The 19,997-nt window shown below is 34.8% G+C and overlaps 1 protein-coding gene across 1 annotated transcript; it reads right to left on the bottom strand.

Annotated features, from left to right (window-relative positions):
* Positions 1-1,060: 1,060 nt before the first annotated feature.
* LOC131043645 (uncharacterized) lies at positions 1,061-1,777 on the bottom strand. Its single transcript, XM_057976879.2, has one exon. The coding sequence runs from the start codon at positions 1,775-1,777 to the stop codon at positions 1,061-1,063; it is 717 nt and encodes a 238-aa protein (XP_057832862.2).
* Between the last annotated feature and the right edge of the window lie 18,220 nt (positions 1,778-19,997).

Below are 19,997 nucleotides of genomic sequence, written 5' to 3'. Positions count from 1 at the left end.
AGCCATCCCCTTTGCCGTCCCCCCCGTCCCCAAATTTGGCAAAAAAATTTGCCATCCCGGAAACTCGTCCCACCGTCCCCCCGTCCCCCCGTCCCGGAAACTTGGGGTAACGTAGGTTATTTACTATTATATTCTTATTCAATGTGGGGACATTACAATCCACCCTTCTCTTGCTTGTCCTCAAGCAAAATTAGCTTCTTATGTAGTTAAATGAGGATTAGAAGCATGACACACATCTAAGACCCCAAATTTAATGTTCTCTAGATAAATTTATATCCTCTTTGATTCCCTCTGGTTAGTCACATATTCTAGATTAACTAAAATATAGAGTCAAACACGGAGCATGCACTTGAAAACACGGAGTATACACTTGAATGTATAAAGACACCAAGCATACATGAAGCACAGACACAATACACATATTCTTAGATTCCTCTTTATTGACTAGATTTCATCTTTTACCCTGCAGGATGGCAGGATCATGCTCTGATACCACTGTAATGTCCCCATTTAAGATTAACAGAAATAACTCTTTTCAATAAGGTTGTATCATACACCAATTCTAATTTAAGGGAACATTTCTAACTTTAAGTTGAAAATATAACATCACCTAATCATTACTAGAACATTTAATTACTAAACAAGATTTACAATACAGAATAGCTCAAGGTATAAACAACCCATACCTTAAATATGCAACTATTAACAGGATTAAGTATACCCTGCGATCACACAAATAAACATACACTGTCCACATGCATATACATATTCAGGTTAGCAGAAATTATCAGCACTAACATGTAAGCAAGAAATAATAAAAAACATAGGCTGGAAGAGAGCAAGGGACTGCTAAACTACCAGATCCAAGGGCTGGTTGCTTCCAGCCCCCTTGCTACATGGGTAGGCTCCCATGATAGCAATTAGCGCACATAATAAATTTAATAGTTACAACTCATACCTTGCTTGAAGAGCAAATAAACACAGAGCTCCTCTTGTTGAATATACAGGGTTTGCTGAACTACCTTTTGCCAAAGACTAGATCACCTGGCTCTCACTTTCTCTATCCAAAATTTTGTTTTGTTGAGTTCTTTGTGCGGTTGGAGGCGTTAGAGATGGCATTTTCATAAATTGTCCACGGTAATTTAGATTCAGCATGCCCTTTTATAATGTTGTGAACAAACTTTGCCTCTGTCATCGTCAATACTGTCAAAAGAGGAAGCTCGAGGGCATTGATGGATTTGATTTTCTGCCAAACCAAAAACCTGGGTCTCGTAGTCTTTTCCAAACTTATTTGCAACAACAAAGGATGCTTCACTACATGATTTACAGGGAGCTCCATGTTATTAACTATAAAGTTCATCTTTTCACAAACACTTTCCTTGGAGTAAGAAAGGACTAGAGGGGCAGCTCCAAGTAGTTGCCAGATTTCTTCTACCGAAAGCCCACAGAGTTTGAGATTCTCTATCTTGGCCTCTAACGTTTCCGTGCGGCTCTTAGCCACTACACCTACAATATATTTGAATATTTTGCTCTCTTTGTCAATGCCAATCTTGTTGATGAGATCCACCTGTCCAGGAGTTAGAGACGTGCGATAGAGAACGTTCGGAGTTGCCTGTAAGAAGCTTACGAGCTTCGCCCCAGAAAAACCCCATCCTTCCCAGAAAGCGAGCGAGGGCTTCAGGGTCTTCTCCAAGCTAAGATTGAGAAGTCTTGGTGTTCTTAACAGGGCTTTAATGAATACGCCTTGAGACTGAAATACATTCTTCAGAAACTCCATCGTGGGAAAAATGTTGTTTTCCAGGCTATTGCCCAAAAAGTATGCATTTCTCGTCAAAAGTTTTACCAGATTTTAATCCACAAACCCGAAATCTTCCAGTAGTTTGAGCTTAGGTTCTAGTATTGTTTCTGCAGATCCGATAAGCTGGTAATGTCCCCTTAATATTTTGACAATTTGGGCTTCGGTGCAGCCGTGTTTCTTGAACGAATGAATAACCTTCTCTACGTTGTGGAGGTTTCGAAGGTTCTGCAATTGGGGTCGCCTTTTGAGAATCCGTGTGATGTCGGCCACAGACAGTTCAAGTTTGGTGGAGGCAAATTGTGAAAAGAGGGTCTGCGAATGAGCTTCAGTTGAGAAAACATTGCGAAAATGAAATGGGTTGTGTAAAAAACAGTTTGGAGCATAAATTGGAGTTAGTGCGAGCTGCTGCAACAACAAACAGTCTGCGTCGTAACATGGTGTTCATCATGGAAGCTGCAGCGATAACAAAGGAAGAACTTAGGGTTTCACCACCAAAAGTTCTATGCCAAATTTCCGAAGAGTTTGACACACAATTTATTTATCAGTCCTCCGGAACAGATAAACAAAATTAGAAAATTGAAAGCTTCAAATAAAATAAGCATCCAAACATGAGTAAAAGAAGCCTTAGGGCATAGGGCATGTTATGTTTGCAAGAGGAGAGATAGAGAGAGGGGAAATAGGGATAGAAAGAATGGAGAGATGAGGAGGGGATAAATGAGAGAGAGGAGAGAGGAATAGATAGAGATGATAAAGATAAATATATAGAGAGGGAGAGAGAGGGAGAGGCATTTTGTTTTATGGTATTTGATTCAATTAATAAAAATAGTTCTTATAATAGAGTAAAGTCATGATATTTCTAGATTCTATAAGAATGTATTTTGTCTTTTATAGGGATAATTTAAATCTCATTTTCAAAAATATTAGAAACATTTTAATATATTTATAAAAAAGTTAATTACAAAAAAAATCAATAAGAAAACAAACAATAACAGTTGTGTCCACAAACTTCTACCAATGTCATACATTAACAATTTAACACCAAAAAATTATTAACCATACAAAATAACAAACCTTAGGGCATGTTATGTTTGGAAGAGGAGAGATGGAGAGAGGGGGGAGATAGGGATAGAAAGAAGGGAGAGATAAGGAGGAGATAAATGAGAGAGAGGAGAGAAGAATAGATAGAGATGATAAAGATAATTTAAATCTCATTTTCAAAAATATTAGGAACATTTTAATATATTTATAAAAAAGTTAATTACAAAAAAAATCAATAAGAAAACAAACAATAACAATTATGTCCACAAACTTCTACCAATGTCATACATTAACAATTTAACACCAAAAAATTATTAACCATACAAAATAACAAACCCAAACAAAAATTAAACATACAAACTTCAACTAATCTAATATCTACTTTACATCATAATACATTAAAAATATTATTTCTTTTATAAAATTGAAAATAATAAAAGTAAGTTTTTTATATTTAACCAAACACATTAACCTTCGTGTAATGATAAAAAAAATTATATATTGAAAAATAGTTAGAAAACCAAATAAGTTAAATCATAAATGAAATTTATTTCTCTATCTAACAAATTGAAAAAAATGTTACTAATTGTCAACATTAACAACATTTTGAACATATGATTATAATTTATGTGTTCCAAATTAGAAAAATAAACAAAATAAAATACAATTACAACACATTAGACACTTACATAAACTAATGATGAGCAGCAATTTTGCTTTCTTATTTTACAATGTTTTCTTTTGTATTAGTTGCCCAACAATGAAATTACATTTTGCAATGAGTATTAAAATCACAACATAAATACAAATATTAAATAGAGATTCCCACAACAATTGAGGTAAATTACTTTCTTCAGTGTGTAGGTACAAAAATATAAGACTAGGATAAAATGAAGATTAAGATTAAATTATTTAAATAAATATAAAAAAATTATAAATCTAAAGACATTTTAAAGATTAAGTGATAGAAATATTTGATGAAAATTATTTTTAATTAAAGAGAGGATTTATAATCAGTAAGGAAACAACATAAATTGTAAAAAGACTTTATTAAGATTAAATATTAGTAAAACATATTAGATTAGATAATCCAACCATCATTGCAATATAAGATACCATAGAAAAAAGTTACCTAGATTTAACAAATTCAAAAAAAATTGATTAAAAAAGTAATGCCTTAGCTGCATTTTGCACAGTGTGTGAATACCCTTCACGCAAGACCGCAAGTGGTCGTACTGCAAGTGTAGTGAAGTAGACTTTGTTTGGTGATTTGACAACAAATAGTGCTTTATTTGAATGGTCGTATAATTTTTCTGATTCTAGTGTGAATTGTATGCACATACAACCAGCAAGGAGAACAATTCAGGGGAATTGATAAAACGAAAAAAAAAAGAATGGCGAAGATTGATCCAAACGTCTTGTGGTACCTTTAAGCAATTCTAGATTGTTGATTTGAAAAAGGAGGTCATTCACCTCAAATAAGGGAACGCCTTCGCCATAATTAAACGTAATGCAATTGGTATGTTGTTAGAAGTGTGGAAGGTCAATTAGTAGGGAAGTGTATTAGTAGTCATTATAGCTAATTTCATGCATCCAGATATCTTAAACTATCCATCAAATTTCAACAACTTTTTTAGTTCTCTTTATGCGACTTAACTATTTATATTTATTGTGTTGGCTTCTGAAAAGTAACAATGCATGTTGTCGAAGTTGTTAAATGCAAAAAGGTCAAAAAGTGGTGTAGATACCTAAAAATGTCATGTCTAATTAAATAAATATTTTATTTATTTAATTACCTAAGCCTAATTCTTCTATTAATTAAATAAATCCTTATTTATTTAATTAATTCATTTATCCTCTTCTAGCCTTATTTCTCATTTAAATAAATACATTTATTTATTTAAATTATCCTTTTCCTAAATTAAATAAATATTTTATTTATTTAATTGATCCCACTTCTTCTATTAATTAAATAAATCTTTATTTATTTAATTAATTCATTAACCTTTTCTACACATGACACATGTCATTCATCTCTTAATTCATACACTACCTACCCCTTTCATTATTTTATTATTTCTTTTACCTACCCTCTAATCCTACCCGACCTCCTTTTACACCTCTCAATCTTATCCCTCCATTTCATATTGTGTCTTCTATATAAGGAGATGCTTCCCTCATTATCTAACCCTAACTACTTGATCAATTGACTACACCACAATCCTACTTGCAACCATATTCCGTTCTTTGTTGAGCTCTTTTGCATATAAAATCTGAGAGCAAATATATCAAGCAAGATCAATGGAGATAGGAAGAATGGAGATCAAAACCCTATTGGACATGTGATGGTATAATCTTTGTGATTTCATTTGATTTGCATTGTCTTAGGTAATCTTCATATGTTATGGTGGATCTTTGTTGATTGTTAGGCTAGGGTTTGGTGGTTGAATTCATTTAGCCTTTCAATCTTGTTATTATTGTTATCCATTTTCACCATATACAAGTGGATATTTCAACACCCAATACAAGATCCATATTGCTTTAGTATCGTTCACTTAGACAACTAATACAAATTTATAATATACTCAATTATAAATTAAAAAACACCTAACTCAATTCTTTAGGTCTTGTGGGGTCGCTCACCTAATAAACTTTAATTTTTGTATAGAGGGCAATTAAATATTGAGCTTTGCTTTGGCGTAATCCCTGGCATTTTGGGGATTATTTTTCTTGCAGAAATCTTCCTACCCCCCTCTCCAGATGTTCACGTTCTTTGCATCTCATCTTCAAACGACTTGCTCCCCAAGTTGTAGGTGATGTTTTCGTATCCTTTCTACCTTGTATTTTTCTTGCTATCTTTGGTGTCTTTTTCCATTTTGGAATTGAGGGTTTCGTTATAATCCAACCTTCCCTTTGCCCTTGAATGCTATATGAAGAAACAAAGTGCCTCGAAACACGATGCTTTATCCAAGCCTTAGTTGAAGATGTAACCCTTTCAATTTGAGGATTTTCCTAGTGATTGCAAGATTTCTACATTGTCCTTAGCATTCAACACAAGAAAATCGATTCTGGGAATAAGTCTTAGTCGATGTTGTGCTCTGGCTCTTTAGACTTTTAACTCGTCCACAATTTTATGATCTACTTCATTAATGCTAGATGTGGAAAATATAATGGAATTTTAGACTTTGGTGCCTTGTGCATCAAAGTTAATGGAAATATTTATACAAAATTTTGGATTTGGATATGATCTAAGAAGAGAATTTTTTGTAGACATTAAGTTTCCATAGTCCATAATTGTATGGTGAATGTTTCTGGATTTGACTGTGTGTGTTTTTTTGTTATCAACGTTTCAAATCATACTCTATGATTCATCATCAGAATTTTTTTTTTGTTTTTCATGAAAGCCTACAAAAGCGAGATTCAAAATTTCTATGATTGTATACTAGACTATATTATCGACCCCAGCAATACAAAAAAGGTTTGTTGTCCTATTGCAGTGAAATAAGCACAAGTTCGTATGATTTGGTATGATGGTTATTGCCTTGTTCATTCAAATGCCTCTTTTTCTTTCATAATATCTGCTTATTTCAAAATTGTATGCTTTATATGATATGTTATAAAAATTGTCATTCACTCCTCTACATTTTTTTCTAACCAGAATGGATTTGAACTACTTATGTATGTTTTGGATTATAGAGTTCTAGGCAAAGGGTTTCTAAGGTTATTAGGATTTGAGTTATGTGTCTTGAAGCTTTGAGTAAGATATGAGATGACTTTACAGTATAATCGATTGATGAAAATATGTGAAAGTCATTTTATAAAATTTAAATGGTGCTTCATATTTAAGTACTTTCAAATACGATGCTTTAAATGGCATGTTGCTAAAATTATCATTCACAACCCTATTTTCTGCATTTGTTTTCCTTGGTAGAAAGGAATTAAACTACATAGATGTGTTGTATGGTATGAAAATGGAACAGAGTAAAACATAAGATTAAGATCCACTTTCATACCAACATTGGAATATGAAATCACCTAGAATAGTGATCGTATTTGACTAACTCTTGTAAAACAAAGTCAAATGACACTTCTAGGGTTCTATTCCTTCTCTACTGTGAAAGTGAATATAATATGGAGATAATATTGGGATAATAATAAATTGTGATCAAAGTATGATTTAAAGCTATTGTAACAGACTGATTAAACAACAAAACTAGAGCAATACACACAAAAATAGAAGGAGAATTTGACTGTACACCTATGACTAAAATATGATACTAATTTGGCAAGAACAAGGCACCAAAATGACTTGGTCTTCTGAGGTTTAGTTGTTGGTGGAAGATATAGATCCTAAGATTGTCTGAGTGCCACCACTTAAAAATGATGCAAAATTCTAAGGACCAAGCTACCTCTGCGCCTTGGTCCTTGAACAGGGGTGCCTCACTATCATGGTCATTGAAAACTAGGTTCAAAATCTGGGGACATGCCTACACCATGTTTTTTATGCTTTTTGAGGACTTTCAACTTTGTCAGGTACCTATAGTTGCAGACCAGAAGAAATAAAGGGTGTTGTGGATAGGGGTTTGCCTAGGTCAAACCCTAAATTTGGAATTAACCCTAATTGAAATAGAAATAGAACATGAATTGAATTGAATTGGAAAAGTTTTCCTTTTGAGGGCAAGGCTTGATCTAGAATTGGAATGTTTAAATGTAGATGATTATACCTTCAATAGGTGATGTGGTGCTTTTAGGATAAGTCCTCCATGTGTTAATGTAATAACATGATAAATCACATAAAATCCATCATGAAATCATAGATGAAACATAAATGGAAGATGCCATGATGTATTTTGATCCTCCTTGAATAGGATCTATTCTTGAGGAAGAAGGATTTCTCTTGAATTGGATGATAATGTTAGGATAAGATAAGATGATGAAAATGGATTGAGATGTATGCCTTATATAGGAATTTCATAGTTCAAATCACCTTTAGACTGACTTAGATTTGATATATTTTCACACAGAGGGGATTTGAATTAGATAAGACCGCCAATTCATCTTCTTAAAATTTGAGGAAAAAAGTGGGGGATCGACATCTTTCTAACTTTTGAGGAATGAAAGATAACAAGGTTCTAATGCCAATTATAGATCGATGGCTCAAACAATAATATATAGATATGAGAAATACGCTTTGAAAGTTGAAATTGAGGTAAGATTAAGGATAAATCAAGATATTGAAGAAATAAAGGGCACACATAGGATCAAGGGCATAATTTATGGAATATTAATTTATTAAAAAGGAGAGGTTTAATTAAATTGTTACTTAAATTCCTAAGGAAGTCCTATACAAAATAAAGAAAAGGGAAATATTAAAATAGGTGTTAGGAGAGTGTGAAATCGAACACACTAATAAACAACGTTATTACTAAACGATAAAGTTCCAAGTCAACTAGTTGAAGAGACCTCAATAATCAAAATATCTCAACCGCTAATATCATTCTCAATATACATTATTGCAATAGCACAAGTGGACTTATAGAAAGAACAAGGATGCACAACAATTGAAAGCACAATATACCATGATCCAACACTAGCAAAGTGTGTTATGCTATGGATTCATGAGAGATGGATAAGGAACATGGATTACATAGAATAGAAAAGTGTGTTATGCTAGGTGATCCATGGAGGAAGGAAGAGTTGGAATAGTCTATCAATTTGTGTTATACTAGTCAACCTGCCTTTTAAATAAGTTGAAAAAATATGAGTTGAAAGGTCTAGAAAGTTGTGCTATGCTAGTCAACTCATCCTTCTATATATGTCATTTTTTGGTTTCAGGAATGAGGCACCTCATATAAGACTTTGGTCTAGTTTTGGGCATGCAACAACCTGTATAAGACATGTGAGAGAAAAATGTCTAGTTTTGGGAATGTAGCATGAGGATGCAACAACCCATCTAAGACAAATGATGCCTAAAATGAGGATTAAGCATGAATTTGCAACAATCTAGAAGAATAGGGATGAAACATGAGCATGCAATAATCCCATGTTGATAATCGGTAGTTGAAAATGCAACTAGGAGGCCGCATATGTCCCCCTCCCTCCCCCCTACTCCCCCTTAAGATGTCAACATAGTCCTTTGTTAATGTCTTAAGGTAGATAGAAACAAGGATACACATCTTAATCACCAAGGAGATATCCCTTAAGCAACAATGCATGCATTCCAAGCTAAGAAGAAGGATACTTGTATAGGCTTCCATTACTTAAGCAAGGAAGAGACAATTGTAAAAGAGATATCTTGCAACAAATGTAAAGGGATCCTTTTGAGGGATGCATGAGTGAAAAGGGAAGAAGATATCTTCGAATAATGATACCTACCTCCAAAAGTAGAGGAGATCCTTAAGAAAGATAACATCTTGTAAAGGAGAAGGAGACTAAGAATACACACCTTCTCCAATGATTAGGAAAAAGTAGATTCTTAGTGAAGGATTACACACTTTCACTAAGGAGGGATTATTCATAAAAGACAAATCATTTCAAGGAAGAATAGGCCCTCAACAAGGAACACATATGCACTCGCATGAAAGATAATTCTATGCAAGAAATGACATCAAATTATGAAAAGATGCAACTCAATAAACTAAAAGTGAATCCTTGAAAATAAAGAATGATTGAAAGCTTATTCTTGTCCCCCAAGCATAGAGACAAGAATAATAATTCTATTATTGTGCTACCTAAGTATGATTGCACCTAAAATTGTACCACCATAAATGACAATGAGCCCTCAATAAATAAGCTAGCAATGTCACATAGTGAGAAGCAATATAATAGGAAATTAAATGTTATGTGGAAGGAATAATATGGGAGTCGAACTCATTGTCATCTAGTAATTTAATGATACCATTCAATAATTGTTTATGGATTCGATTGTGTACGCCAATTTTTTTTTTATGAAAAAATTTGGCGTACAAAATCGAATCCAAAAACAATTATTGAATGTTAATATGGATTGTGGAAAATTGATAGCCCTAATTGATGCCTTCATGGGAGGGAATTATCTTCGATGAAAAAAATTGGCGTACACAATCGAATCTAGAAACAATTATTGAATGTTAATATGGATTGTGGAAATATGATAGCTCTCATTAATGATACCAGTTACAATAAGTTGCTGAATTTTATCCGTGAAATCATGACACTCATAGGTGGAATGGTTATGGATTTGATTATACTTAAAAAAAGAAGGATTGTGTTGTTTTTTCTTACAATTTTTTCGCATTCATCATCAAGCATTTTCAAATATCTTCAAGGCAACATATTTTTCATTCAACCATTGTGGAGCAAAATTACATTATTCATATGCAAGCATGTGTTTTTTATTAGGGTTTTATCATATTCATGCCATTTCATACTGTAACATATGTGTAGACACATAAATCTGTCCACTTAACTAAATGAATATTTAATGTTTATTTGATTATTTAAACCATCAATCATCAATTAATTAAATTAATATTTAATTATTTCATCTTGAACCTCTTCTCCTATTAATTAAATAAATAAATCAATTTATTTAAATTAATTGATTAAACCATACTCCAACAATCAATTAAATGAATAAAGTATATTTTTTTAATTAAAACCCCTTTCCTCCTTTAAATAAATAAATAAATATTTATTTAAAACCCTAAACCCCTCCCACTTGCATTCTCCTACAAATGCAAGTTGCAAAATTTTAGTTGAAATAAATGAATTTTATTTTAATTAAAGTCCTATTTTCTCTCACCCACCAAACCCACTTGCATCCTAAATCCCCTTCTAGATTCTTCTAATCCATTTCTAATTAGCCTAATCACATCCCCTAATTATTCTCACATTCCTAAGCAAAGAGAAGTCACTTCTCAAAGCCTCCCAAGTCTTTGAAATGCATTAAAGGCTTTATGTCTTCAACAAGTTAACCCCTAAAGTCTTCCAAACCATTAATGGTTCTTACATAACCATTTATGGCTCTTACATAACCATTAATGGTTAATTCAACTTGCCCACATAGTTAGAGGCTTTCACTCTAACTCAACCCCCATTTAACTCATGGGTCTCTTCAAGCATTTATTGCTTTAACCATGGTTATCCCCACTAACTCTTGCACAAGAGTTTGCCCATTGGATAAAGACATTATTCATTGGATAAAGGCTTTATTCACTAACTCAAGCTTAACCAAACCCTCCTAAGGTAACCTTCGTGTCATCTCAAGCATTTAATGCTTCCTCCCTATCCTCTCAAGCCATCTCATGTTGACATTTGTCATCCTAGGATTGGGTTGAAATCCCTCACATGGGTTGATTAACTTTCAATCCTGACCCTTGCTAAGATTACTCAATCTTGACCATCCATTTCTCTATTTTTCCTATAAATAGAGTTCATTCCTTCTTTAAAAGGATCCAAAAATCTTGTATGCAACAAACTTATAGTTATTTTGAGAGAGCATTTAGGAGCATTTGCTTTGTTATTGTGCTAAAATTTACATAGACTAATTAGGTGTTTTTCTCATATTAGCTTATTTACACTTTCATAGGCATTTTGTTCTTATTTTCACATTCTTGAATCTTCATAAGACATCTATAAATAGTGTTAAAATTTGAGGGCTACACTCATGTGGAACTTTGAGAGGAGAGTAACAACAATGAGCATTGTGGGGAGCATCTTAGGGGATTTTCATTCCCTCTTTCGTTTTTGCATGCTTCTTTTTATATGCATCTTATCTCTCTTGATATGCATATTTAGGATCATAGGTTCATTTGTCTTTCGTTTTGATTGTTACTAACAATATTAACGTTTGAACTTGTGTGTCTCTTGTGTCCTTTTTAGCATGCATCATTTGGTGAACCCGACGTGAATTGAACACGCAACCTTTTGATCTGCTAGATCTAACTTTTTGTCATTTTCTTATGATTTCCACACACAGGTTGCGCTTTAGCACTTTTGTCTCACATTTTGGTGCTATTGATAGAAGAGTTCTAGCACTTTTTTCTGATTTTTAGCGCTTTTGTTGTAGATTTAGCCCTTTAGTCCTAGTTTTAGTGCTTCTATTTATTTATTAGCACCATTGTAATAATCTAGCACTTTTGAGCTCTCTATTTTGCCATCCTGTTAATTTAGTTAGAACTTTTAAAATAGCGCTTTTGTTCATATTTTAGTGCTTATATTCATAGTTCCGCGTTGTTGTGAGTTGTTTTGGTGCTTTTGTTAATACTTCGATGTTGTTGTCCGAAGTAGCGCTTCGGTGTTCTCACATAGTAGCGCTTTTGTAATAGAGAGTTCAAAAAAAATTGTAACCAAAAATCTAAATTTAGGCTTGTGGAAGCCCCCACGAGATTTTGGATTTTACTAACTGGTTTATTTTGTAGGTTCTTAACAATTTCTTTCAGATTTTGGAGGAGTTAAGTTAGAAACATTTTTGTTTAATTTTTGAGTTTAAATTTTAATCTTTCATGTTTTGTTCAAACAAAAAGATTAAAATTAATCTCATAGTCTTTTTGGTGTAACTAAAATAAACCTCATTTTTCAATTTTGGTGCTTAAAACAAACTTCATGTTTCAGTTTTTTCAAACAAAAGGGATTAAAACGAACCGCGTGGTCTTTTTGGTGCACTTAAAATAAACCTCATTTTTCACTTTTTGTGCTTAAAACAAACTTCATTTTTCTTGTTTTCAGACAAAAGGATTTAAAAATCAACTTCACTTTTTGGTGCACTTAAAATCCACTTCATTTTTCAAATTGGATTATAAAAAGAACAAAAAAACTTGTCCATTTTATTTACAGAAGCAATTTTGTTTTAAGCAATGTGCTTTCATTTTGTTGACCAAAATTTTACTTTCCTAGTTAGAAAACAAATTGCTTTGTGGAACTAAAAAGAACACCATGGTTGTTGGAGCAACATCTCCAAATAGCAAATATATCATATTGCAATAAAGGCTAAAAAGAACAAGTGTTTTTTGTGTTTGGCATGCTTGTGCAAATCTGTAGAGTGGTCCCATTCCTAACACACACTATCCTCTCCCTTGGCTCTCGTGTTCCTAGGTGCAAGAGAAAAGTGTTAGTAACACTCTAAATTTTCTATGTTTAAGAGAGATCTGCCAAGAGACACATCACTCTTGGGAATGAACTTGCGCGGTAAATCCTTCGAGCCACAATAGAAATCAGGTGAGAGCAAAAGTTGTAGCATTGGGTGTAGTTGTTCCTACAATGTAACTTGTCAAAAGAACATATGGGCGCCACCACAAGTTATAAGGCTCTTAAGTGAGTCACTGCATAATGAACTTACGTCCAAAAACATTGAACATTACTAGACACCTCTTATTTTAGAATCTCACCCATTCTATTGATTGAGGATATTTGTGAAAAGTTTAGTGCAAGAGTATAGATGGTTTTGCTCCCAAGATACTCACCAAACATATTTCCTTGAGTAGAAACAAGGTTTTTTGAAAGGCTACTTGTAGCTTGATGAAAGTGGTGACTCCCCCACCATAGGGACCATCGATTTATTATGCTCGCACAATACTTAGTATATCAAATCCTTACCTACCATAGTGAGATTCATAAGGTATATAGTACGAAAGTCGAAGAAATATCAAGATGTGGGCTAAATATATTGCAATTGGCCATGACCTTAAGGATAAAAAGTGTTTGAGTTGTCTTCGTCTTGTTTCAAAACCAGTAACAATTTGGGTTGACTTAAGGCTTTGGGAAACATAAAAAAACATTTGAAAAGGGACAAAAGTTCATGATTGGGTTGATTTAGATCCACACCTATTGTGCCTTTTTGTTGAAATGGGGCAAGATTATTGTGCTTGTGTGCTTGTTGTGTTTTGTTGTCAAAAAATTCAAAAATATAATTGAAACAAAATATCCATCGAATAAATCTACATCAACATTGACAAACAAAACAACATCAACAAGGGAAACAAAGTATCAGTTTGTATGGCCATCACTCATATCTTGAGAAAACGAAATCTTCATCAAAAGACCAAATTGAAGAAGAGACAACTTGGTTCAAAAGATCTTATCAAAAGAAGGATTTTTTTCTATATCAATAGACAACTTTTTCTCTCACACAGAGTATTCTTGTGTCATATGCACTTGTATATTCAAGGAAAATCCAATGAATTTGACAAAGAGCCTTTGAGCAATAGAGATTTCACTCAATATAGAGCTTTTGATTATCACAAGAACAAAGGAGGCAAGATCAATCCTGCTTTCTTTCCTAAAATCTATATCACATACAATGAAGCTCGAGGGGAACCACCAACCCCTATAAGAGAGGAAGAAGTAGAAACCCCCTTTATAACCAAAATTTTTTATTGAGGTACATATTCTATCCACTTTCACCTCCACACATCACAAATCCATTCAACTCTCAAAACACAAAGAGGTTTTTGTCCTTATTATTTTCATATATTGCTTAAACCAAACCAACAAATCACTTTTAGGGTGTCTCTGCATCTAGGATCAATCATCCTAAGAGGCATTTCTACACATCTAGATAGGTTAAAAATAGTTTATGAGTGCATGATCTCATTACTAGGTAGCTTGGTTTGTAACACATCTCAAACCTTGGTATACCTCTTCTCATCAAATTGTTGAAAAACACAAGGAAAAACAATTCACAAAGAACTTTGTTGACATCCAACCTTCAGTGTTAGAGATCTATCTTACACCAAAAATTTCACAAAACTTGTCTTCCATAAAAAAATCCCATCACCATCTCATAATTATTTTCACAAAATCAAAACTTTCAAAATCATGGCTCAAACAAGATCAATGAAAAATCGACAACTAGAAATTGAAGAGGAGGAAGAAAACCTCAACTATTTCATGAGGCCTTTGGGGGAGGCACTAATGATGAAGAACCCATCACTCCAACTCCAAAAGATATAGAAAGAGCACAACATAATCCAAAATTCAACTCTTTGATAAGATTATTAGAAACAATGCAATTGCTCATTTCTTGAGACTTGCTCAAGAGGGTGCTAAACTACCCTCTAACTTTGATACAACATAGACATGACAAACATTCGAACAACATAGCCATCATGATGGTGGAGGAGGTAGATACTACTTCCGCTATGACCCTAATCATCAAGGGAATCCTCCACCTCCTCCTCCCCCTTCAGAAATGGACATGTTGAGGCAACAAGTAGAAAATATTGCCCAACAACTAAACAGTGGTGTGAAGACAAATCGATTCTCACTTAATGACATTTGTCCCTATCCTTTTGATAGGAAAATGTTTATGCCACCTTTTCCTCGAGGGTTTGAAACACCCAAATTTGAAAAGTAAAGATGAAAAGGAGATCCTAGGGACCATTTATGCGAATTTCACTCAGCTTGTTTAGAGGTGGCCTATGAGGACACATCTAATGTGCATCTTTCCTCAAAGTTTGGGAGGCACAACCACACAATGTTTTTCACGATTACCAGGTGGCATTAGAACATTTGAGGAACTGGTCCAAAAATTCATCGCTCATTATGCACACAACATAGAACGTGATGTCATCATGGTAGATTTGTGCAACACCAAACAAAAACCAGGAGAGTTGTTCTCAACTTACCTACAATGGTGGAGGAAATTATCTAGAAGACGCTCCCTTCATCTATCTGAGCAAGAACTAGTGGAAATTTTCATTTCTAACTTAAATGATGAAATGGAATTTCATTTGGACATGAAGGGCACAAAATCCTTTGAAGAAATGATCACTCAAGGACTAAAATGTGAAAGAGACCTCATCAAAAAGGGACTTATCAAAATTTATAGTGAACCTAAAGATGGCCCTCATCCTCATTGTAATAGTGATAAACCAAAATTTTGGAACAAAAAGAAGAACATTGTCAATGATGGGATAATGGACACAAGAACAGTGAAGATTGCACAACTCGTGGTCAGGTTTGCAGGAAAAAATCCCCCTCCTAACAACAACACCATCAATAATCCACAAAATCAAGGTCGCAATACACAACAAGAGGCACAAAAACAAAAGCAACAAAACTACAAGCCAAAACACACGTATACACCCTTAGGGGAGCCTATTGAAATGATCTTACATCAATTGGTATCCTCCAATATTGTGACCTTACCAAAAACATCCAATTACGAGCGTCAGGTCAAGCCATCATGGTGGCGTGATAACGAACATTGTGAATTTCACCAAGGAAGAGGGCATAAAACAAGCAATTGCCATTGGCTGAAAGATATTGTTTGGGATCTTGTTGATAGAGGAGAAATTGAAATTGAAGGACATGACCCAAAGAAATCCAATGATGATCACTTAATGTTCAAGAATCCACTTCCATCACATGATCAAAGGGGTCCTTCCACCTTAGGGAGAAACATAGATACCACAACCAATTACACCCAAGCTTCATACAATTATATTGTTAATCACCTTTATGATATGGATGAACAAGTTGCAACTCTTACCATAAAAGATCCAAATCCTACATGCAACGTTGTTACACATTGTAGCAAGATTACTATTCGAGCAGCACCATAAGGAATGACACACCTACCCAAACAATATAATCTTGTAGAGCAATTGGATAAAACACCAGCCCTCATCTCCATATTAGATCTTTTGCGCTTATCCCCTTCACACAAAACAATATTGGACCAAGCTCTCCAAGAAACGTTTGTCCCCGCCAACCTCAACACAGATCAGTTTCAATCCATGGTTGGTATTCTAAAGTCGTCACCATGTCTCACTTTCACCGAAAGTGACAACGCATCCTTCCAACAACCCCATAATGCATCCCTTCATATTGAAGGATTTGTAAACCAACATAGAATCAAGCAAGTCTTGATTGACAATGGAGTCAGCTTAAACATATGCACCTTACAGTTGGTCATAACATTGGGCTATGCAGTAGAATTAGTGGATGTCAGCGAAAAGATAACCATTAAGGCATATGATGATGCATAACGTTCTTCCAGAGGAGTTATTGTATTACCCATTAGAGTTGGGCCAATGGTGAAGCATATAGTCTGCCAAGTTATAGACCTTCCTTTGCCATATAATATCTTGTTAGGAAGACCTTGGATACATGCCATGAAATCTATTCCATCTACCTATCACCAATGTATCGAGTTTCCACACAATGGGGTAGAAATTACAATCCTTGGCGATGCAAATCCATTTGAATATTGTAATAATATTAACCATCAACCAGATATTATTGTACCTAACAATAGAGAAGCTATCCCTTCCTCGTCATATGTCAATGCAACCTCTCTTTCCAGTTTAACAACCCCTACACCAAAGTAGGAGAAATTGAAAATGAAAATGGCTGAGGAAGGATCTGGGGAATATAATCTTAGCCAACTCTTTTGTGTTGGGCAGTTACTTACATCCCCTAGGACTCATGGCAAACCCCAAGGTTTACTTCAAACACCACTGGCCAAAAGAACTTGCACTTTGTCATAATTCACCCCTGGTAAAAGTCAAGAGTAGGAAACCATGGATGAGGACCTGACGTAATGGATCTACACAGACCCTATCGACTAAGAAAGCCTGAAGGCTAAACTCCCCACTGACAAATATGGAAAAGGGTTCACTATCATGCAAAGAATGGGCTATGATGGCCATAGTGCTTTAGGACATTGCAAACAAGGATGACATGAGCCCTTACAAATTGAGTTGAAATCAAAAGATAAAACTGGACTAGGTTTTCAAAAGGAATCTCTTCCTTTGATTCAAAGGAAAACCCATGAAACCCATCTATCAGCCAATTACTCCAAGGATGCAATCCTTGACTATATTTGTGGCACCAACAACCTTATCAATAAAACTAGCAGCATCAACATAATCGATAACCCCATCAGCAACATTAGTAGCACTAGCAACACCAGCAACACCGATAACCCCATTAGCAACATCAGTAGCACCAACATCACTGATAACCCCATCAACAACATTAGTAGCACCAACAGCTTCAACATAGCCGATAACCTTATCAACAAATATCTGTAACACTAGTAATACCTACGACACCAACAACCCCACCTCCAATAGTACATAAACTAGTGACTAATGCGCTACTCTATTCAAAAGACATCCCAGCCTGGTATAGTAATCAAATGCAAGAGAGTGATTTTGAGATAGACTCACATGAGTGGGAATGGGATTCATTGAATCTAAATACTTTAGATGAGGAAGACACATCTCCTCCACTACCTCATAAAGATATACCGGTTTCTTGAGAAGCATGGATAAAAACTTTTTGGGTTCCTGAGCTCGCAAAAACTTCGACAAGCTCTATGTCGAATCCTGCACCCGAATCTGAAAAGGAGAGTACCATCGATGAACTTCACTCCTCTATATTATCCCTCACTGACGCCTCCTACGAACTCAAGTTAATCGATGAGGTAATGCCTATCATCCATCCTAAACTCATTGAATGAAACTAGCCAAATCCCCCATGTCTTGACCATTTCCATAACGATGAGGCACTCATAGACTTTCTAAAATTGCGGGATAGCATACCAAGCGGGGATCATAAAGTTGGATTTTCCATTGAACTTAACAATGCAACATACTTTGGGGCAGATGCCAAACCTTTGAGCTATAAAAATATTACAATAAAACATGGACCTTCTAGTGAAAACCACACAATGGAACTTGTTGATCCCAAAAAAGTAAAAACAAAGAGTGTATCCAAAGGTGAAAACCTCTCCGAGGTGCTTGAGGATGAAAGGTTTGACATCCTCCCCTTTAATACGAATCAGGAGAGATCAACAATCCTAATCGAATAAACAAAATAATTCAATGTACAGAATCTCGAGACTCCTCACAGAATACATTTGGCATCTCTCTTAACTCCTAAGGAACAACCAAAATTTATGGAATTCTTCGAGAAGCGCCAAATCAACTTTGCATGGTCTTATGTAGACATGGCTAGCTTAGATCCAAATTTGGTCATGCATTACCTACCTGTAGCAAAAGGAGCTAAACTTGTCAAACAAAAGCTTAGAAAGATGCACTCACAGATTGTCATCCTTGTCAAAGTTGAACTTAAAAAGCTGTTGGATGTTGGTTTCATCAGAGTGATCGATTATGCAGAGTGGATCTCCAATATCATACCTGTTGGTAAACCTAATGGGGGCATATGTATCTATACGAACTTCAGAGATTTGAACAAAGCATGTCCTAAAGATGACTTCCCCTTACCAAACATCAACATGATTGTCGATCTAACAACAAGTCATGCAATGATTTCTCTTATGGATGGCTTTTTAGGGTACAACCAGATTAAAATTGCTCTAGATGATCAACACAAAACTACTTCACATGCCCATGGGGAACATATTGTTGGAATGTGATGCCATTTGGTCTAAATAATGTGGGGGCAACATATCAAAGAGTCATGACTGTCATCTTTCACGATATGTTGCACACCATAATGGATGATTATGTCGATGATTTACTAGCTAAATCATTAACAAGAGAAGGTCATCTTGCAATACTAGATAAAATCTTCGACAGATTAGAACAATATCATGTTCGTCTCAATCCAAAGAAATGTGTCTTGGATTAACCTCAAGGAAGCTCTTAGGATACATTGTCTCAAGTAAAGGCATTAAGGTAGATCCTGCGAAAGTCAAGGCAATCATGGGCATGCCACCTCTAAACAATATCAGTTAGTTGAGGACATTACAAGGGCGACTACAATAAATTTGGTGATTCATTGCACAATTGGTTGATAAATGGAATCCCTTCACCCATCTATTACACAAAAATATCCTCTTTCAATGGGATACAAAGTGCCATCACGCATTCCAAATGCTTAAAGACTACCTGATGAATATACCCTTGTTGATCCCACCAGATCCAAGGAGACCTCTATTGTTATACATTTTAGCTACAACCATGACATTAGGAGCCTTTCTTGCACAATATAATGCAGAAGGAAAGGAATGTGTTGTCTACTACATCTCTCAAACACTAGTAGGGTATCAACTCAATTACACACCTATTGAGTGAGCTTGCTTAGCAGTTATCTTGGCAGCCACCAAATTGAGGCACTACATGTTAACAAACAAAGTAAAACTCATTCCCAAAATAGATCCACTCAAGTACCTACTAAACAAGGGAACATTGACAGGCTACTTGGCCAA

The sequence above is a fragment of the Cryptomeria japonica genome, chromosome 6 (assembly GCF_030272615.1).
Source record: "Cryptomeria japonica chromosome 6, Sugi_1.0, whole genome shotgun sequence".
Lineage (NCBI taxonomy): Eukaryota > Viridiplantae > Streptophyta > Pinopsida > Cupressales > Cupressaceae > Cryptomeria > Cryptomeria japonica.
Note: the sequence above shows the minus strand (reverse complement) of the source record. Positions and strands in the feature narration are given on the sequence as shown.